Source organism: Tetrao urogallus (assembly GCF_951394365.1).
Source record: "Tetrao urogallus genome assembly, chromosome: 7".
In the NCBI taxonomy this organism is placed as follows: Eukaryota; Metazoa; Chordata; class Aves; order Galliformes; family Phasianidae; genus Tetrao; species Tetrao urogallus.
Genome location: NC_136820.1, coordinates 35,570,086 through 35,592,730, shown reverse-complemented (window position 1 = coordinate 35,592,730; position 22,645 = coordinate 35,570,086). Strand labels below are relative to the sequence as shown.

Sequence of the window (22,645 nt, the reverse complement as noted above, 5' to 3'; positions counted from 1 at the left end):
ACAGCATCCTCCAGATAACATAGTAGACAGTGAAAGCGAAGACCTATTGGGAATCCATGTATAAAAGTTGGCTTTTGTAAATGCAGAGGATACTGTGAAGAACCAAATGGCTCCAACTAGCACTCCTGCTGTGCACAGCGTGGCAGATTATTTTTTCTGCAAAGGAGGGAGGTTTCTCTTCCCTCTCTGCTTCTCTCCAGCAGTGTCTAGCGCTCTCTGCAGGGTGCAGACAGCCGTATAGAGAATGAGGGAAGCTCAGAAACTGTTTTCAGTATGCTGAGGGGTTTGTCTTTTGGTTTGTGTTTTCTATGTATGGGACTTTGGGGGATCAGCGTAGAACAATCCGTACATACCAAGTAGCTACTGGGAAACATCACAGTTTTTCAAGCTTTGTAGTTGCCCCAACACCTAATGATTCTTGAAAGCCAAGTCCGTTGCAGACTCCATGCCAGGCCATGCTCTCATCCTGGGGACCCAGCCGTATATGTTCTAGTTTGCTGCACAGGAACAGCCAAAGGTGACCCCTCTCTCTGACAGCACTGAGCCAGCTGTGCTTTTCAGTTGCTCCCAGCTGGGTTTTCCACTGCCTTAAAGGAGCTGGTAGGAGGAAACAGCTGCTTTGTTCAGTTGCTGCAGCTGTCTCCTGAGTGGTTCTGAAAAAAAACCACCCATATAGGTTCAGCAAAGTGCCCTGTCTTTTACTGATGGTCAACATGGTGTGCTTTTGAATTGGTTCTGTTGCACCATCATCTCCTTAGTGTCTTTATAGTTAAGGAACAAGCAAAAGTTCTGCATTTTAAGTCTGAGGTACAGCTGGCATAACAGCACAAAACAATAGGCAAGGAATGCTCAGAATTCATCACACTTCTCTGCTTGTAAGATGAACAACCTACAGAATAGATCTGCAGCCCAGAACACATATATGAGCTAGTTCAAAATACCTTGTCTAGATAGAACATCAGAGGTTGCAAAATCTACACTGGTTTCTGTTTTAAGTATTAAAGCAACCTGCCCATGATATGCATGATCTCCTTGTTGTTACACTAGCATCTCACCCCACCTGGCATCAGCTAATTAACTCAAGTATGAACCACTGAAGTTAAAATTAGAGGGCTGGATTAAAAACAAGCCAGTGAGTAAACAGGACATAGGGAGCTACCTGCTCATAGGCTCTGTGACTATGGGCACATGTTGTGTGCTGTTAACTGGGACAGGCACTAAAACCAAAGGTTCACTCTATATATGAGACCTCTCACCTGACTGTTAGCCTACAAAGAAACTAGAGAAAAAGCCCATATCCTGTTTATAAAGATCAAGGTGTATTCAAAGTATTCAAAGAAATGGAGACACTGGGGAGAAAGCCCACGTAGTTCAGGGCAGTGTCAGACATCTCTGACACTGGAGATCTCATCATTCTAGTCAAAACCAAGCCACTAGTGTTAGCTGTGTTTAACACTATTTCCAGCGCTCTTCTTTCCCAGAAACTCTGATTATACCTTGCACTGCAAAAATAACAGGAATGCTGTGCTCATTCTCATAATATCTCTTGAGGACTCTTCTCTCCACAATCACATATAAACAACAAATGCTGGGAGTTAGTCAAAAGAAATATTCTTTCTTTTCTGCCTGATAATATGGAACAGGATCTATGGAGGCAAGTACAAAAGGTACTGGTTTTAGATCAGTTATTTGTTAAGAGGTCTCATTCAAATAGGGGCTAGAGGAAAAGAAGGGATGCTTCCTTCAAGCATGAGGTCATATTCAACCCCAGATCTGACCGCTTCTCATTTACTGCCCTCTGAATGAAAGAGCAGCATTTCTCCTGCTCTTTAAGTAAGAAAGCAAATAAGCTTAACCAGTAGGGTCAGAAATAAATACAGTAGCTTTACAGCTCAGTGCTCAAATCAGGGAGATTATGTCAGGTTTAAAATTCACCAGAACCTTCCACCTAGCACAGAAGCAATATACTGCTGAAGTTGCTAAGTCCCTGTACTTCTCCTGAACTACAAAGTATAAGCTGGGCTCTTTCCTGTAAGCTGGGCAGTTTCTTTTATTAAGTTTGAAATACAGCAGAAGTATTAACTTGGTTGATTACTGCTCACTGCTTTGAGAGTGGTTCCTAAAGAGCTACTCATTATCCTCAGTAAGCAACAATCCTATGTAAAGTGCAGTAGTACATTGCTACTCAAAAACATTTTGACCGATGTTACAGCATGTTGAAGACTATGGATTAACCTGTTTTCCAAAATTTGAATATCTCCTTTGATTCACAGCCATCCTCAATGAACAACTAGCATGGGCTGTTGCTGCTGCCCTTCCAATGACTTTCCTCCACTTGCTTTAAAGATAATCTTCTGCTGCCAACACAAACAAGCAACTGGAAGAGAACCTCTGCAGACCTCACTGCCCTGAGACACACTCTGGTGAATGGAAGATCTGTAAGAGATAGCACTGCAACTGTGCTGTGGAGGAATTTCTATCTGGATTAGATTGAGCTGAGCATGCACATTCCTTCAGAATTACCAGGTTAGAAGCAAAATGAAGGCAAATGTTTACCTATTACATCTCTTCCCTATTGCTCACTGCACCAGTATGCCCAAGTATTGTATTCCATACTCAGAACTTCATTCTTGAAATACAACAGGATAAGAAGTGTCGCAAGGATGATGGTTTGTTTTCCTTGGACATCTCAGAAGAGGTGTCTCCTCTTCTCCTCCAAGGGAAATATTTTGGCAGACTTCCATGTGAAAACAGACAGAAACAAAATGTGACTAAGTGCAATAAATGGCTTTACATCCTTCTTTACATACTTCTGTATCGCCAAACAACCAAGCAGAGAGATCAGCATTTAACTTTGTTCTTTCCCTCAGTCCACAGACCTCAAGTTGTATTATATCCTCAGCTCCAACTGAAGAGAAGGATATGACAGAACTCATCACAGCTGAAAATCTTAAAAATGGTATAAAATGAACTTGAAGCACAGAAATATGAAACTCTCCATTTCATCACTCTAAGAGAGCCCCTCCAGGTGGGAGGCTTTCACTTTTGAAATAACAGAAGATTTGAAGATACCAAAGCTTGCTTATACTTCCTTAGCAACTTAAGTCACTGCAAGACAAGTCTAGTAGAAGCCAAGTCTGAAACTGATCCAGTCAGGAATCTACCAAATGCTGACTTACAGGAATTAAAATGAAGAACAATCAGCATAACATAATTGCTTGGATATAATGATCTCATCAATATGATGCTTACTTTAGTATACTGCAAACACATTTAAGAAGCACCAGAGCAAACACTTTTGCTAGGTATGTTTCATACATTTACTAGCCTGTTATACAAAAACCTCGCCAGTGATCCCTTGATCTCGTTCCTCACATTTCATGCTGAGGGTAAGGTGCTAATATCACACATCCAATTAAGCAAGTATTTCACCCCAGTAACTTACTTTTTGTTTAAGTTCTTATTCATAACATCCCTCTTTTCACAAAAGATGGCAATAAATCCAGAAAGTTTTCTCACCCATTGTGAACAGTTAAACATATTGCTATGTACACCTCAAAAATCATGCTACTATTCTCATATGAATAGAAGTGAGTAACTATTATTAATTTAGTCAGATACTCCTTTGACCAGATATCTGTTCTGGATTGAATCTTGTAACAAAATTATAGATAGATAGGTAGATACAAATACGGTCTCAAGGGTTTTGAAATTCTATTTTCCCTTCTTTTTTAAATCACCTCCTCTTTTCTGTCGCTTTTTTTTTTTTCCATTACAAGTTAAATTTTTCTGACTATCCCTACTTTACAAAGAAAGACAAAGCATGTTGCTTGTTTTTCCCCATACATTTTATAGAGAACTTAAGTATTAAAACTTTCCAGCACTGTTGATTAGTTATGCGTGCTACGGAAAACAAGTCTGAGTCTATAAACCACTTCTGCTTCACTATCTGTAAATTAGGCTAGTAGATATTTTGAAGCCGAACCAAAAAAATGTTACAGTTTTATGACTTTTGCAGTTACAGACAGCAATGTAGTATTTTTAGCAACTTATGATGTGAATGTTTCCTGTGCCTTCTTTCTGAGATAGCAAGATACTGCGTTTTTTAGTATCTGACTTGCAACACAGGCCCTTAAACAGAGAAGAACCAACAATATTATCTTCTGTCTCAAAAACAAGCCCTAACTACTGCAGCCTCAAGGCTTCATTTCTGCCACCTGAATTATGTGAAAAACATGGGCTTTTCTGTTCCTGAAACAAACAGGGAATTCCCAGCCTATCTGCAGTGTTACTATCAGGAGAGGCAGCTGTGTGATTCTTACCTCAACCGCAATAAATTCATGACTGCACGAACAGTGCCTTTCGCCTAGATGCTACAAGTAACTTTGGAATAAAATATGCCACCGAAGATGTCTATTCAGCCAAGATTTCACATCAACAACCTATTCAACAGGTATGACTACACTGCAAATAAAAAGTAGACATAAAATTGGTCATAAGGTCAGCATTAGGAACTGCCGGTCTTCTCACCATACGACTGCCTCGTGAGTCATTTGTCCACATGTGCTCAGACACCTGAGGAGTCACTGGAAGCACAATCAGTCTTGTTCTGAAGAAAAGTTTACAGATACAGTGTAGAAGACTACCAATCCCTACAATTCAGAAGACGGTAAAGACATGTTGCCGATCGAGGATGAAATGAAGAAGAGAATACCTTCTGCAAAATCACGGGGTTGTTTTAATCTCGTAAGGCTTCTTGGAGCTTGAAACTTAGGTACCTCTGAATTTGCAATAATTTGCGTATGACCTTTGCAGAACTTATTTTTCTTGTACATTACCTTTAAGACAAAGCAGTGATCTGTAGGTGCCTTATATTTCACTTTGTGTTGAGAACCATAATAAATGTTCATATTCTCAAACTGAATGAAGCACATCAGATCCCGGGATGTCTGTAAATAAAAACCAAGCACAGCATTGTTAGAACAAATTAACTTTTGACATGACACTCATTAAGGGACTTTCAAGTGTATGAACACTGATGCTTTTTATTTTTTTTAACTGTCATAAAATTGACTGGAGAAAGATTAATTTTAAGAGCGTGCATTATTAAACTGACATTTGGAAGAAGGTCAGCACATATTGGGAATAACACATAACAGTAAAACATTTTGCTGTTTTTCTTCTTTTGCTATGCATTATTGCTTTGTGTGGAGATTCTGGCTTATGGGTAAAGAAAAAAAAAAAAACAAAACAAACAGAAGACCATAGTAAGAATTAACTTTTGTAAAATACACACAGATCTTGCAACCACACCCCTATAATTCCAAGTGGAGAATGACGGTTTGGGGTTCTAAACTGATTTGGGAGCTTGACTCTCTTTGATACATGTAACAAATGTAAGCTCTCATTAGGAAATAAAAACAGATTTCATCTGTTTTACTTTGAATTTTCTCAAATTTCCTGGCATCGTTATTGTTCTGTTCAGCACAATATGTTGCTTAAGTAAGAAGGTTTCTGTTACTGGTACACTTTTCTGTTCAGAATTCTGCATAAAAAGCATACATTTTGCAATACTTTGAGTGGAAATGCAGAAATGGCCATGTCATACAGTCACTGTTGGTTAAACTGAGAAATCAGGAAATTGTGAAAATACAAACCCTCCCTACCCCTAAGAATGGGGTTATACTTCCACATGTGATGGTTCTTCTATGCTGTTTTCATTTTTACTGTTTCACTACAATATGCCCTTGAGTCGGGTTTATTTATGCTAGTGCATTTAAAAACTGAGTTTCCAAGTAAGATTTTTAATGAGAAAACACTCCATATGGTATGTAGACATGACTTCTCCCTCTCTTTCCCAAAGTTCATGTCAGGGATTTTGTCACTGACTGTATAAACTTATGATTTTCCATTACTGCAAGTTTGCAAACATGCTCAAATCCACACAGTAGGATTTGAGTACACACAGTAGGAACAATAAGGAGTTGTTCCTTTCCTTTAGGCAATTAAGACCAACACAAATGCATTCATTATTTTCATGCAAGGAACAAAGTCACTTACTGCTAGTATTTCTCCAGTGTTAACGTGATCAGACAAAAAAACATAACTAACACAAACATTTCAAAATTATATCTACGGTTTTGATTCTGCTGTTTTGCGGCCTTACTCATTAGCAGCACAATTTTGAATGGGATAGGTAGGGTAACAGTGAAGAAAGGAACGAAAATGGTAGTGATGACTGGTGCCTGGAGACACGTGTATTAAAGTGTCTGGAATTGTTCCTGCATTTTTGAAGGTTTGTATGGTATTTTATAGCTAAAGTGAAGCGCCAAAGAAAGGTATGAGAGATTTTTTTGCTTTTCAGTATTATAACAAGTGAAAATGCAATTACATGTTGGATTTCAAAACAGCTGCACCAGCTGAAGACATTATTGCCCATTAAGGGTTTGCTTCTGTATTCTGAAAAAACACTACCCAAACTGAATGACTGCAGCAAGTCGCATGAACATTCTTTATACCATCTCAACCTGCTGCTGGCTATTGATGGAGGCAGCCTACAAGGAAATGCCTCAAATGGACTTTTCATTTGACTGTTCTTACACTCAGTCTACTTCAAGTGACTTTCACATAGAATTCTAAGTTCTAATTGATAGAAAGTTGTGTGTGTGCAAGAAAATTGGAGGACGGAAAACTGCTATCTCAGGGTCAGATAAAGTCACAATAAATTGCTGTGAAGGCAGCGAGGTAATCAAGGTCTGTATTTCACTGAGATTTGGTTATAAGCACAGGCCACTGGAGCAGCAGCACTTTCTTTACAACCTATCAATTGTTTTTGTTTTTTTCCTTTTAATCTAGTCATGAAATGGGAGAATTTAGTTTTACAGCACAAATTGTAATAGTAAAACTCTGTCATCAGCATCAGAATTTCCAAATATTAAGTATAAGCAAAGCTGCAGGTGGTAACAGAAATGTTTTTCAGAATACAAAAAAAGGCAAAAACAACCTACTAGACCCAGAAGCTGCCATTCTACCTTATTCTGTGGAAAAAAGAGGCCAGCCTCCCTCAAACACAGTATGCTCAGGACTCCCCCACTTCTTCAGGGTTGGTAATTCAGGCACTTTAAATACTTGGCAATACTTAATGTCAGCAAATCAGTTCTGTCAGGTGGAAGCTTCTGCCTTACTTCCTTCCACTCAAAGCACAGTTGTAAAAAGCACGACATTCTCTAGGTAAAGATCACTGTAGGAAAAAAATGCATGCCATTTCTTCATGCTGTTTTTTGGCACAAGAAGTCGGTAGCCTACAAAGTCAGGCTCCACTTTTTTGTGACAAGAAATTAGTTCGGAATTTTTAAAATATTCTTCCACGGGGAACTCATATAACAGTGAAGAACTTTGGCAGCATAACACCAACTGAAGAATGCTGCACTGTTTTTCTTCCCCCTGCTGATTTCCGGTGGAGTGTTATTTCTTTAATGCTTTTATCTCTCCATGGAAATCAGAAGGAGGGAAACGTGAGAGGAACCAGGGACTACATTCTAATATTTGCACAAGTGGTGCGGTCAAATTTAAAAATAAAACAAAAATATAAACAACAAAACAATAAAAGAGTTCTCTCTCAGATGCACCAGTGCTCTTATATGCCACCCTGGAAGTTCTTCACTTTCACCTCTGTTAATTGTTTTATTGCTAAAAGGATTATTTGGCTTCCTGACCTTGGTTTTTCCTTTGGGTACATAATAAATTCCAGAAGCTCGCAGAAGAAAATAACGCCTCTTCCAGGACTTTTTTCCATCTTCTTTTAAATAAAGTGCCCCTTCAAGCTCTGGCACAATGACAGATGCCCCACAGAAGCTTTCCTGTGCAACAAGAATAAGATAACACAAAATAAATGGATTTAAGCATTACCCTAATAATAAACAGTAGAAAAATGCTCTCTTGAAAAATAAAGACGCTTTCTGTGTTAGTGAACATATTAACATGGGGAATGCAGCTACCAGGGGGATAAACACCTTAGGCAGGAAACTTTTCCAAGCTCAAGCAATAACTCAGCCGTACAGATTGGGGGTGCTCACACTGGAAAAGAAGATGTGTAAACCCTCTGTTCTCCAAAGGGTTACACAAAAACAACTACAAAGGATTTAGATGCACCTAGAGGACGCAATAAAACAGAACACTTGGTAATGCTGTTTTTATTTCTCTATTGCTCTATCCATACATTTTGTAGAGAAATATACTTGCCAAGAGAATCTTCAGAAATCACTTAGGAAAAAACATCTATCATCACTTTCACTTATAAATACATGCTAGAATTTACTACACTGTTTAAGGAAATATACTTCATTGTTTGCTTGAGGTACCTACTGTTGGGCAATATTTAATGTCAACACACTTAAGAGAATTTACCAGGACTTCTGCTGGTTGGCACCTGGTGTACTAATTTTAAAAAAGAGAATCCTCAGGCAACCAAGAAAGGCATCTTTTCTGAATTTTTACTTAAGCCAAAATGCTTACTAGTAAAACTGTGGTAATCTTTCATGTAACTTTCACATAACTCTGGATTTCCTTCTCACAAAGCATACAGTTGAAGAAAAACCTTAGCAAGAAAGGCAAAAGGCTAAACAGGCTAAACAGACATCCTGAAAAACTGCAGAGGTTCTTCTTCTCTTGCAGTACAGCTCATGATTTGAGGTAGTGAGAAGTACATCTGTTTTTAGTGCAAAATATAATTGTTTGCTACTGATCAGCCTTACTAATAGAAAGCCACAAGGGTGTGGTGCAGTTGTTTATTTTATTGGTAGTTGTATAATATTGCTTTTACTGGTTGGTATCGTGTCATTGCTTTTCAAAGAAACACCAAACAAATTTCTCCACTAAACCAATTTCTCTGACAGAAGATAAAATAAGCATTTTTAGTGGCAAACAGCAGATGTAAAGAAAAAGCCAAATACTAAACCTGAGACACAAAGCTGCTGTTACTGAGTATCACAGAACTTCCTGTTTCTACACTTTTGCCCACAAAGAACTGAACACTGTTGTTACAGGGCAAATACAGTTGGTGGCAGTTTTGGTGGCCTTTCCATTATCAACCTAGAAAGCTGGCTTACCTCCAGTAAAGCTTCTTTGCTTTTATCATTCATTTCTTTGCTTTCATTCTTCCCTTTGTTTGCCAGGTAGAAATTCTGATAAAGACATAAACAAAATTCATATTCTTTAAAAAGATATCAATACAAGTAATCAGTTCGATAAAACCCATTCAATAGGTGTTCAATCTTCTGATACTGAATATGCAGACTAATAATTCAGCAGATGCATATGGACACTTCTTATCTGGACACTTCTTACACAAAACCTTAATCATAGTTGCCTGCTGATGAGTTTTAATTCTTCATTTTGATGGTAATTCAAGAGCACAGACACCACCTGCCTACAGATAGTAAGGCAACTATGCATAAAGGAAGCAGATAGGTCAAGGAGTTATGCCATGCATCAAGTAGCACGTGGATCTGTGATCAGAATTATAACGCTCAAAGCTCTTGTGTTTGATCACCTGCTAAACAGAAGTGCACACAGGACTTGAAAACACTGGATGCGTGGGACAGTCTTACTGATTTCCCTTGAATTAGTCAAGCAGTTAAGTTTACATAACAGAAGGCATAATTATAAAACATGTTCTTTTTCTAGGAGGCAGACAAAATTGTAAAAACCCAACAAACTTTGAAAACCATCTACTTATCCTTCAGCAATTATGTAGCAAGAAAAATGAGAATTTACCTACTGTTTTATCAGAAATACATATGTCTCAAAATTACAAAAACGTAGCAATGTATTTACATGGACAGAAATCAACAAAGAGTAAGCTACAACATGATTGCAAAGCCTTATCAAAAGACAAATAAGAAATATATACATTAAGGAATATGCTGTTTCTACTTTATATGGAACAAACAAGCAGCATATCTACCCTGCCATCATACCATGTTTATAGCAAAAAAGTTTATCTGAGATGAAACCCTGCCTTTCCACATAACCACATCTTTTTCAAGCAGAGTCATGAACAGTCTGCAAGAATGCAAGCCACAGCAGATGGCTTTTGGAGGGGCACCAAGAGAGGAAGAGGTGTGGATGACCTCAAGGGCAGCTTTTGAAAAAAACTGCTGTACTAAAAATTCACATTAAGTGAGATAGGGGACATGAGAAAGTGAGACACCCTGCAATTTAGCCTATGCAGATGTCAAGATGTGAACAGAAAAGAGACTTTTAACATTCAGTGCCACTGACAGACTAGGAAATACATAAATATTTATATGCAGGATATGCAACAAAACTTCGTTGGCTCCAGAATACCTACATACATTTCAAGTCCAGAGATGAAGATATGCAAGCATATTTTAGACCACAGCTTCATGACTGCATCAGAACACATTATTCATAGCAGAAAAAAAGCACAAAACAATTCAAAACAAAATCTGCTTGGAAGTGTATTCTCAGTGTATTTCATACTGCGATGCCTGCCTGTGAAGTCCAAAACCATAGGTCTGAGTGAATAACAATTCCACTCAATCCACTGGAAGAAAGATACCACCGTGAGCTGCTGTAGCCAAGAGCCCTGCATATATACAACAGCACTCCCTCTGGGGCCTTATCACAGCGTGCTTGTTTGATGTGGGCACACACTTCTTCACTGATGAAGATATGAACAGAAACCTCAGAGGGCACCGTTAAGCTAGATTGGGCCTCTGGACTTTAGCATAGATGCAGAAAGCAGAAGGACATGCAAGCTGAAAGTCTTCTTTTCTTACTGATCAGTGTAAAGACATTGTAGAACCCCCCCCAGCATACACATGGACAATTTGTCAAGGTAAGTACACTTTGTCACTGTCTCAACAAAGCCTGAGTCATCAACTCTACTACGAGTGGGGAGAGTATTCATCTGGCTTAGTCAAGTCCCCAGCACACTGGTAATAAGGAAACAAAGCTCCTCTGATTATAACTGATTCATATTCAAGCATCTGGCATTTATTTAGCAGAAACACAGACCACCCAGCACTGACAATCAGTGGTAAAGATGGAAAGTTTGTAACATTATCCACGCAGGATCTCTAACAAGGCTGCTTTTTCATAAATCAACGTTACACAGACGTACACTGTCATGTTTCACCTGTCAATACAAATTTCATTTATTACTGATTACCTCCTTTATGTCTTGGCCCTGGAATTTGAGAGGGCACGGTGCTTTTTACTTGTCAGTGGTTGAAGACCTGAGGAGCAGACTGTACACTGTACTTATTTTACCACTGTGTGGTCTCCTATTTTTCATCAGAAGAACTCATCCCATGGGAGGCAAGCACATGTGTCCACAAGACATCATTCCAAGTCCAGTAGTCAAAGGGCATGATAAAAGGCAAGCTCTTGCCTGGCTGAGGATACCACTGAGAAAAGCATGTTTGGCTTGGGATGTCATGTCTTAATGGGACAAGATGTGGCAACGGGGTAGCTTTCAGCATATGTCTACAAATTTGAGAATTAAGTTTTACTTCAAAAGACGGTGTCTTTCTCTCCACAGAAAAAACTTAAGCAGAGCTTAGTTAACAGGATGGATTCACCCTCTTACAATGATAACATAAGAAAGTAAACATAAGTGGTTATAATAAAGGCACACTCTGCCATTGCTTTTGCTTTGTTCTGTTTGGATTATGAATACGGAATAGAATGGAATAGAATAGTTCAGATGGAAGGTACCCCCAAAGATCAAGTCCAAATGTCTGAACATTTCAGGGCTAACCCAAACATAAAGCATGTTACTAAGAGCATTATCCAAATGCATCTTGAACATTTGAGCAAGGGGCATCAACTATCTTGCTAGGAAGCTTTTCCAGTGTCTAACTACCCCCAAAGAAAAGAAATTTTTCCTACTGTTGGATTAGAGATGAGTAATCAATTGTTCTTTAAGAATTCTTCCCCATGCCCACACATACTGCATCAGTTGAATGTGACACAAAGCCAGATCTCTGCCATCCCCTTTTACCTGAGTCAGATTAATGCAGAGCTACAGTGGCAGTCTCGGCACGTACTGACAGCCAGGAATGACATATTCAGGGGACATTATGCCCACATTTCCCTCTGTGCTCACACAGGAAGCTGGCAAAACTAACTGATGACCACATGCACAAAAGTAACTCCTGTAAGGATTTTATGGCCAGACTAAGTTAATTTTGTGCCTTGCACTGCATACAACCTTTCCACTGTGGGATACAGTCATCTTTTTTTTTTTTTTTGTGGAAAAGTAGTTAAAATTCATGCCAGATTATTCTTGTGTGTATAACCATCACGTGATAATGAAAGATGGAAGACACCATGCAGCAAATAAAGCTGCTGCTTTGTACTCGCATCTATCTCCTTCATGCAATGAGCTGCCTGATTACCCTCATCCAAAGTGCACCTGTGGTGAATCAAGAACTGGTGAGCTCACACTGGCATGCTACATGTATCCTATTTCAGCTGAGTGCAGAACGCAGCATGGTTTGTACAGAATAAAAATACAAATGAGGAGGTGGTCATATCTGCAACCTGTATCATGATACATGTGCCCCCTAAACCAAATGCACATAAAAATTATTAGAATATGCCAATAATTGCTCTGGAGAGCACAAATGTAAATAAAGAAATGAAGCTAAAGTCAAAGCTCTTCTGAAGCCCACAAAACTCTGCTTGATTTTATAATATGAAGAAATGTCTCCATCTGACTTTTCATGCCTGGAGGATGATGACCTTCAAGTGTTTTAGGAGGAGGGAACATGGAACAAATGAAAGATGTGCATAACCAAAGATATAGCTAACAAAGCACTGAACAGGCTGATTAAAAGCTGCCTGTAAAACAGCTAAACTATGCAAAGTCTGCTTATGCAACTGTCCCAAGGCAGAACAATATTTATCTACGTAGTGTCTTCAACTTGAAACTACACTATGGTCAACTTGAAACTACACTATGGTCACAAATACACTAAGAAGAAAATGAAGCTATGATTACTAACGACTGGGAGAGCGGCAAAAAAAAACCACTTCCCTTTCCTCACTTCTGTTTCTTCATGCCTTTGCCAGCATGCTCAACAGTCAGGTTTCTGCCACCCTTCTATGTTTCCTTCCTGGGTCAACAGTGGAGACAAAAAAAAAAAAAAAAAAAAAAAAAAAAAGCAAGAGAAACCATGATTCTTAAAGCTTGGAAGCTTGGCCAAAGTGGTTAAAAAAACAGAACTGTCACCTGGTGGATACCAGTCCAATTTCACAGACTTCAGAATAAATACTCAAGAGTGAAGCTCATTACAGATGTCTAGATATGAAAGATATTACAACTTCTTACTGCATCTCCTTGTGCAGTTTAATATTGCTTTGAGGAAGTAAAATCCTCATTCAATTCCATTTTCCATTGGATTTTCCATTGGAGGGCATGTTTCTTGCTTTTGGCTTATGAATGTGGGAGCAGAAGCACGAAGCACTTACTGCACCCAGATCTCTTTACATTTTCCTGAATAATGTCCCCAAATTACAGAAATTACAGAAGGAACATGCACGTGGTGTCACTTGGATCATTTGAATATTTTCCTGGCCGTTTTTATCAGCAACATAGACGCACAGAAAATCAGTCCATTTAATTAAAAAATCAAATGCGGTGTTCTAGGAGTGACTCAAGAGTTTAGACTGTTACAGTGAAGCAAAAACACTTCCTACATTAGTCCCTATTAGCTAAGAATAATTCCTTGAACTTTTTAAAAAATAGATAGTCTTAAAATCTGATGATCTTCCCCTTCAGGAGTCAAATACAGCATCACACAGAGCATCACTCAACTGCATGACAAAGCCCAGCCTTTCCTATAGCACAAAGGTTTTCTTTATCTGTACATGTACCAGTATGTATTTTTGTTTCACTCTTTAGTCATAGAGTCATGACGTTCCATCTCTGTAGATGAATCACCAGTGCCATTAGTGGAACTGTCTTTTGCTGTGAATTCTCTGCAGGGTGAATTATAACACAGTGAGGAAGCAGCAGAAGTGTCTGTCATGATGAAGAAGGGGGAGGAGACCTGAGGATTTTGCAAATGTTTTTTCCAAAATGTGTTCTGAAGACTTCAAAAAATTGTTTTATGGAACAAAGCTGTAGTTAAATGTTAGAGAAGACTGCATGACAAGATGGCAATCTCCCAAAACAGCCAACGGCGTTAGCTAGCAGGTTGCTAGCAGAGACACAGCAGATAAACCTTGCCTTCCAAAACCTCAGTTCCTCCTTTGTGAATGAAACACATTTAATTGATTGTTTTTTAATCTACACCAGATAGATAGGCTAGCTTGCAGAAAGAAATAATATTAGCACAGGTCATGGACATTCTCTGGAGGCCCACATCTGGACATTTTTATAGCTAGATTTTAAAAAATCATTTCATTGTACCAAACCTCTGTGATTAAAACTTAGTATCACTAATTTGTCTATGAATAAACTGTATGCACCTAAGCAACTTTGGAATTTGTTTCTTTTGCTGTTTTTTTCTTTTTTTTTTTTTCCCCCAGAAAAAACATCTGCAAGTTACAGATCTCTACAGATAACCTCTGACAGAGTAAGCACTAAACAAGAATAACACAAAGAATCCTGCTGCTGCAGCATTATCACTTTTCATATAAAAAAAGCATTCTGCAATTTCTGTATTCACAGAATGAAGCAACATTGAGATAGTCTGAGCTAGGGGGATGAGGCTGAACGTACTGAGAATACTGTATCAGAGCATTGGATTTCAGTTTCTCGGTGGTTATATCATAATTTCCATAAGTAGTTTGCTACACAATCACATACACTGCCTCCATTTGGTTTATTTTTTCAGGGAGTCAGACCAGATTATGTACCATATGTAATAAAATAAGTGTTCAAGAGATATTTGGACAATGTCCTCAAAATACGCTTTAACTTCTGGTTTGCTCTGCAGAGGTCAAGCACATGGAGACGATCACTGAATGTCCCTTTCAACCAAACTCCTCTATATACTATACTTCTATATTTTACCATGTTTCGTGAGCTCTCTCTGTGCAATACTGCTTACTTTCTGTCTGAAAGACAAACTGTTGATATGACTGTACTATTTTGCATGTCCCACAGTGTTTGAATTTACTGAGCCTGACAGATGGTTAGACTTCATTACTGGCATAATATTTCAATAGTACGATAGCCACAACTGATACAGTCTCCTTAGGCTGTTTGTTTTTGAACTTATCACAGAGATGCAGGAGCTCAAAGACTACACCCATCCAGATCAAGCTCAGTGTGTCCTGAGGAGGGCAGACTTAAGATTCATATTCTGTTTTTGGTTTAGGTCGTGTTTATTTTAAGAAGTCATGGCAATCAAAATACCTAGAATCTTCATCTAAGATTTACTTCCCAGGTGGCCCTGCCCTTAGCCACAGCAAACATCAGTACAACAATATACAACTGAACCTCTGCTCATACTGTTAAGTATGTTTATGTGCAGTAGTATGACATCTTGAGTCATCTTGCATGCTTTACTTTCAAACTTTGCTTTGCTGTTTCATATTAAAAATCAACATCAATCTATATACATTCCAGGATAAGTTTTCTTTCCCTGACTGTGGATAATTCTTATGCACTTCCTCTCTGCAGATTTTATATGAAGCACTGTCTCACTCTAAAAAACGTTCCTAATGGGTACCTTGGTGAGATTTGCTGCCAAATTATGTATTTATTTTTTCAGCAATGCTGAAATTTCTCATTTTTTCTTGCTGCCCTCAGGATGCTCAATAAGATAACAGGGTCAGGACAGAATCCATCACTTGTATGTACTGAAGTATTTGTAAACATGGTTTCAACCAGGTAATGCAAGAAAGAAATGACTTGTTGTCATGGTTCTATGTTTTTTTGTTTTTTTGTTTGTTTTTTTGTTTGTTTTTGTTTTTTGTTTTTGGGTCTCAGTATTCCACATCCACGGACATAGATTGATCTGGTCAACTCCGTGACACTTGTGAATAAATCTATGTGAAATACAGATCCTCACTTTGCAAAGTTAGTGCACAAAGAATGGTAGTGTTTACCCAGTCCTTTTCCCAGTCTAAACGAAATATAGATAATTCCCTTTAGTACTCAGTATACTACTTAAGAATTATCACACACATAACTGACTAAGACTGGGCCTTCAAGGCAGTACTGATTTTTATCATTAGAAACAATGGTGGAAACTGCAGCACTGACAAAGGCTGGGTTTTTGCACATCTTCCATATCAACAAGCCAACTTCACCAGTGGTGAAGTATACACATCTTTCTTCTTTTTTTTTTTCTAAAAAATTGTTATTTTTTAACCCGTGCAGACATGATTTTAAAACTGTAGCAGAATAGAAAAGAAAGCACGGGTTTTCAAATCCTTGCATTCAATATTTTTTTTTCCTGAAAACACACATTTAGTTATCTCTGATTTAGAACTCAGCTGAAATAAGTAATTTAGAACAGAGCTGAAAACAAATTAGTAATGCAATAGGCTGCACAAAGACAAAATAACATCATTATCCAAATACCATGGCATCTTACCTGTGGATTTTTAAACAAAGCATATTTTTCACTTTTTTCCAAAAATAGAATCTTATTCTCACTGTCTCGAGTCCAGTCTGACAACACTTCAACAACATTCTCATGGTCTTCAAAAAACCTTTCTGGAGAGACAAAAAAGATAATGTAAGTCATACAGACTCTCCCTTCTCCTGCGGCTGTTGAAATTCCTATGTCAGAGTGGAGTCATTATCTGATGTTCATTCAGAATTGGCTCTTTTTTCCTCTGCACAGAAGTGAGCAAATCCATATGGAAATAGTGTCATGTGGAAGTGCAAATCAGCTACAGAGGAAGTCTAGCATGCTCAAGCATGACTTGGAGTCCTCCTGCATTCTGTGCTGTTGCCCAAAGACTGCAAAGGAGGGAAAGAGTGATCCACTAGGAGTGGATGGTTACATTCATGTCTCTCGGTGCCCTTCATGTTTATTAGCCTTAATTTCTTATTGCTTTTTTTTTTTCAGTATGACCAGAGATGTTTTCTCACCAGAGTTTCTGACTTGGGGAAAAAAACCTAAAAATTTATTTTCACATTGTTTTACTAACTGAAATTTAAAAAAAAAAAAAAAAAAAAAGAAAGCTTTCTGTCACCAGAAAAAAATTTGATGTGCTAAAACTGAAATCTTTTGTTTCAGGCAACTGTGTTAAAAACAAGTGTCAAAACAAAGGAAGTAGAAAGGCAGAGTACAAACTGATGTGAAGATCTTCTGTTTCACTCAGCATCTCAGCAGTAATCTATTGGAGATGTATGACATACCGTCAGATCTCTCCCTTCTTGAACTGATCTGAACTCAGGGCCTCCACCCAGAAAAGCCACCAGCCAAGCTGAGGTTAGGTAATATTTGATCTCTCCTTCCAGGGTTTCACATATAAAGCAACTGAACAGACACAGAAAGCCCTTCGGAAGGAAAAGAAATTCAGCATAATTTGACACGTAATTTTGGAAGGACTCAAATTGCATTTTTCTAAAAATTCAGTAGTCGGGCAGTGAATTCAACCAGCTCTCATTTTTTAAGTTGGAGTTCCCTGAGAACAACTGTATCCCCACATCAGCGGTCTTTGATGATTACATATTTCAATGGCCTAGACTGGCTGGCACAGTGTAAGAGGAGATAGCGTATATTTTATAGACTTTCAGTAGTATTTCCTTCTACTTTGGAAAAGAGGTCAGTATGCCCCAGTGTGACTAAATTTTGTGAATTAAAAAAATCACAAATTGGGATTGGTTTCAGGGCCAGTTCACACGTACACAATTGTTAGCACAAAAGCAACCACAATACTTTAACAACTGATATTTCTGCAATATATAAAATGCTTGTATACTTAATAAATTTATTAAATATACAACATGTATGTACATTACATAATATAATACATTAAATATATATTAAAATAGAGGCATTAGTTATTACAGATTTTAAACCCAAGTAACCTTTTGAAGGGTAGACATTGTCTTACAGGAAAACTGCAAAATGATTCTAAGTCATAACAGAGAACTTACTCACCTGCTGCGATTGCACTGGGAGTACCAAAGAGAGGCAAATAGAAGGAGTAAGGTGGGGGGGATTTATACTTTTATCATTTTTTCCTTATTTAACACTAACTTTGTTATACAGTGGAAGCAGAAAAAAGAACGTGTACCATTGCACCCGTATGGAAATTCTCTAATTGCAAACAGAAAGGCTTCATTCCCAGTTCATTTGGACCTGGTGAGAGGCCTCTGCCTCAGCAGTTCACAGACTTTTTCCAAACTACTGATTTATTTCTTTTCCTACTCTTCTTCTGTCCTGGATTTTAGAATAGTTTTTACTCATTATGAGAACAACTCTTTATTGTATTAATAGAGCGCAAAGCACCAGATTTAGCAGGGATTAAAGCAATATCAATTTTTACTTTTAAAGAAAAGGTCTTTTCACTTCAATGTTTGTAACACTTGCTCTCCCTGGTATCTCTGGTTATAACTGTGTGATGAGGAATTTAAAAAAATGTCTATCGAGACCATGAATACATCCCTGTGCATTCTCTGTAATATTCATAACATAAATACAATAATATATGTCGTCATCTTAACATTCAGACACATTTTTCCAAGTTACAAAATACCAGAGGAAGCAACTGTCTAAGATAAGAAAGCACTTTAAAACTATTCACAGTGACATTTGTGACACCTCTAGGGTCTAATGCCACCTCCAGTCTTTTCTTTATTAAGATAGGCTGGTACAAAAGAATGCAGCAATCTTCATGCATCATCTTAATGGAGTAGAAAGAACAGACAGGCAGTTACTGCCTCTGTTGTTCTTATAAGCAGAGGAGTACCTCCTTGTTCATGAGCAGTCAGGCTTTTTCCAGCTATTTTTATATTTCTTTGCTTTGGTTCAGCAGGTTGATTTTTCCTGGAGTTCTGTTGAATTGCAATATTGATATTCACCTTTCTTTGTGTATTTTTGTATACTTGCTGTGAGTCTGTAAACCAAGAATACTAGAGCCTGTTTGACAATTTCCAGTTTCTCTATCGAATGCTACTCTTAAAGAAAGTTGTGGCAATTTTCTATTTTCTTTTGAGTAAATACAGCCTAGACAATAAAAAATTCTGAATTAACTTACAGTGAGAGAATACTCCATTCTTGATCAAACACTGAAGTCTTTTTGAAACAAAACTCCTTATATCGCAACTGATAATGTACATGCTTTGCACAGCTGTCTGTTAGGAACCCAGAGGGCTGGGTAGTTACTCCCTAAATCATAAGGTATCATCAGCAGAGCAACACCCCCAAAGAAGAGCAATATTCTGTTCACAACAATGCTTAAAAAAAGGACCATCAGAAATGAAAAACACCAGAGATGACTGAAATGCTTCTGAGTTTTGTTTAATGACAGTGTTTGTTTGTTTGGTATGTAGCAGTCTGTTGACAGCACTTCAGCACTGCATTTTCTCTTCACAGAGTAGAATTGAGTGGTTGTGTGTTTGGGTCTGTCACTCCCAAACAAACACTGTAAAATTCAGGCGATCCTTTCAGATTGTGTAAATCTGAACAGTGGAAATAGTGCTGAGTGAGAAGCCTTCTGCAGCCTGCACCACTGACAAATGGAAGGCTTGATTTTAGAGTAAGAATGGACCAAGTGTATTTCTGCATCCTCCTTCAGCTTCTAGATTAGGATTTTCCATACCAGCAGACACACAGGCAGAAGAAATGTTATTACATTTCAAAATTAGCATAAGATGCAACGTATCTACTTAATATATGCTCGAAAATAACCCTACTGCTTCACCACTTACCAATCTGCAGCTCTGGATAGACTTCATACAGACACCAGTCCACACTGCAGTCACAATGGGTTTTCTCAAAGAGATTGTCTAAAACATCCCGTGTCACCTGGCGTTCATCCACCATGAGTGACTTTGTGCTGTTATCATACATGTGCACCTTGACAACAAGCTGAGGACAGAGTCACAGAAGGCTCAGTTAATTTCAGAAGCAAATAACGGGCTAACTTGAATCTGCTAATGCAAATAAGAAAGATTAAGGCTGAAGGTTATTACTGGTTCAAAGGCATCCTGTGGCACAGTGAGACCAGAGAATAAAACAGATTGGAAGCTCTGACATTATATTGCCACCAAAATAAAGATCTTTTCTCAAAAAAAGGAAATTGAACTTTACCCTGTGCATTGCTACACGAAAGGTGAAATTGCTATGGAGAAAAAGCAGAAGTTAATCTCTTTTCTAAATATACTGTATCTCTAATTAAGGAAAATGCTTGATAGGAAACCCATATAGAAAAGGACACAGAGTCTTTAATGAAAGCTACTAGTATGGAAAGATATAATTCAGTTTTACATGAGAAGAACAAATTTTTCCAACTGCCAACTGACTAACCTGAAATCAATAATAAGCAAATATAGATTAGTTTGTTACATTGGCTGAAAGACACTCATTGTCCCTTTATATTGTGAAGCAATTGTTAAACAAGAAACTGTGTGCATCTTTGCAGAGAGGAACAACACAAGAAAATGCTGAAGTATGTAAAACCTGATAAAGCACTGCAAATATATTACAAAGTACTTCAAATATTCCATTAGTACTGAAAGTGGAATAACAATTGTCTGCAGGATCTGTACAGAGAACCTGGAACTAAAGTGGTGAGTTGGGAGGACTTTTCCGTAGCATCTTGCTTAAATAGCTCCTTTTAAAAAGGGGGTATGAGAGGCTTTGGGGCCACAGAATCTCTTTTAAAGCTGACACAGAAGCAGAGAGGTAGGATTCTCAAGAAAAAAAATCTACATTGTATCTGAAAAGTGAAAGCAAATATAACAAAAAAGTGAACTTGCTTTGATTCTAGCCCTTCTAAGTATTTTCTCTAAACTAAGCAACTGAGCCACAGCTCAGATGATTCAGAAAAAGAAATGCTGTACATGCATGATCTAAAATGTGTCTGGGATAAAAAAAAAAGGTATTTTATCTAGTTATAGTTGACTGCAGACAGAAATATGTAGGCAGCTTCCAATTTTTCGTAGAACAGAGAAGACTAGATTTCTTGACAACTATTTAGGTAACTGAGAATTCAGAACTGACAGAAATTTCAGCTTAGCGAGGAAATGGCCACAAGAAGATTAGGTCTAAGTTCCACCCAACATTTCCAAATCCAGTCTGTGGGGAAAAAAAAAAAAAAAAAGTAAAAAAAAATGTTTCAAATGTTTCTTGCCGAGGAAAATTGCAAGTACTGGGAGGAAAAGGTGACCAGCATTTGTTACAGATCTAAAAGACAACCCTGATTAAATTCCCCCAGTATGCTGCTTCAGAAGTAGCACAATGTGCACAGGTGTATGGTGTTCTGTGGAAATAATCTTAAACATGGACACCCTCAAATTTACTGGAAGCTTCAATTCTTCTTCAAAAGCCTTCTGGCTCTGATCTATGATTCACACCTCCTACTTGAGCAAGACTGAAAGGCCATGCCTGTTTTTCCTTTACATCCATTTTTCAAAGCCACTGAACACCTGCAGCTTCTGTTGAGTTCACCTGTAACAATAGCTTAGGACGAGTAGGTATATTTACATGATACTCGGTGCTGCAAAGACATAGGCTGAATGCTTTTAACTAATTAGTCTGGAGCAAATTTTTGTACATTACTGCACTGCCATGAAATGATTTAGCAAGAAGATCCTCACTAATTTAACTGAGATTAGCTAAAACCATATCCAGTCTAGAAGAGAAGCTTAATGCTTTTGGAATCAGCACAGCCTGAGTAAGCAATGCTTCTATATACCTTCCACTTTCTCTAAAGCAATCTTTCAGGACTGTGGGCTTTGCCCCGACACTGGGGAATGAGGAGGGGAAGGTTGGTCCTCTTAGAAATAAGTCCCCCAGAGGTAGTATTCTCACAGACCTCAGTACAGGCAAGAGTTCCACAGAATATTTGTTGATGTCTCAAGTTCAAGACAAAATATAAAAAAGCCTAATGGCTTTTACTAAGATCTTCATTATTGAGAACAATGATAACAGATAATTGGTAGCTCTTATTTCACTATTTTAAGGCTCACCTTTTTAATTTTAGCTTCCTTCAGCTTCTCCAAGGCAAGTTTAATTTTGTCAGCTTTAGCTCGCGCCTCTTGTTCTTCCTGAAAAGACACAAAATAATTCCTATACTTGTTAAGTAAGGCCAGCAATTTACATACACCTGAAAAGAGTTGTTTCCTGTTATTTGTATCCAGAACATAAGGAAAACCGTGAGAAATTTCATCGTTATGGGGAATTCCCAATTTTCTTGAATTAAAATCCTCCCACCAAAGCTGTGACTTACAAGTGCAGTTCTCCATTTTGTTTTCTTTTCTAGTCATAGCACCCTTAAATGAGCTGTTCCTCAAATGATACAGGAATGCTTGAAAATGGGACTGTTCTATGTGTCCTGACTGACACCCCTCTTGATGCATTAAAGATTCTTTATTTTATCACTGATTCCCCTAATATTCCATAAGATATCAGAAACATAAGATAAGATGTGCAACCTGAAAGAGAGCTTCAGGACTCTTTACTGTTGCCAAATCCTCCAC

At 38.1% G+C, this 22,645-nt stretch overlaps 1 protein-coding gene across 1 annotated transcript in view; it reads right to left on the bottom strand.

The window, feature by feature from the left end:
- APBB1IP (amyloid beta precursor protein binding family B member 1 interacting protein) overlaps window positions 1-22,645 on the bottom strand; it is a gene marked incomplete at its 3' end in the record, with an annotated part of 48,169 nt that overhangs the window by 15,506 nt on the left and 10,018 nt on the right. The window contains exons 5-10 of the mRNA XM_079538683.1: window positions 22,136-22,213; window positions 19,874-20,033; window positions 16,581-16,702; window positions 9,108-9,182; window positions 7,716-7,859; window positions 4,839-4,949 (exon numbers count right to left, since the gene is read on the bottom strand). Of these exons, the coding sequence (XP_079394809.1) occupies window positions 4,839-4,949; window positions 7,716-7,859; window positions 9,108-9,182; window positions 16,581-16,702; window positions 19,874-20,033; window positions 22,136-22,213 (690 nt within the window). The remainder of the gene's footprint in view (window positions 1-4,838; window positions 4,950-7,715; window positions 7,860-9,107; window positions 9,183-16,580; window positions 16,703-19,873; window positions 20,034-22,135; window positions 22,214-22,645) is intronic.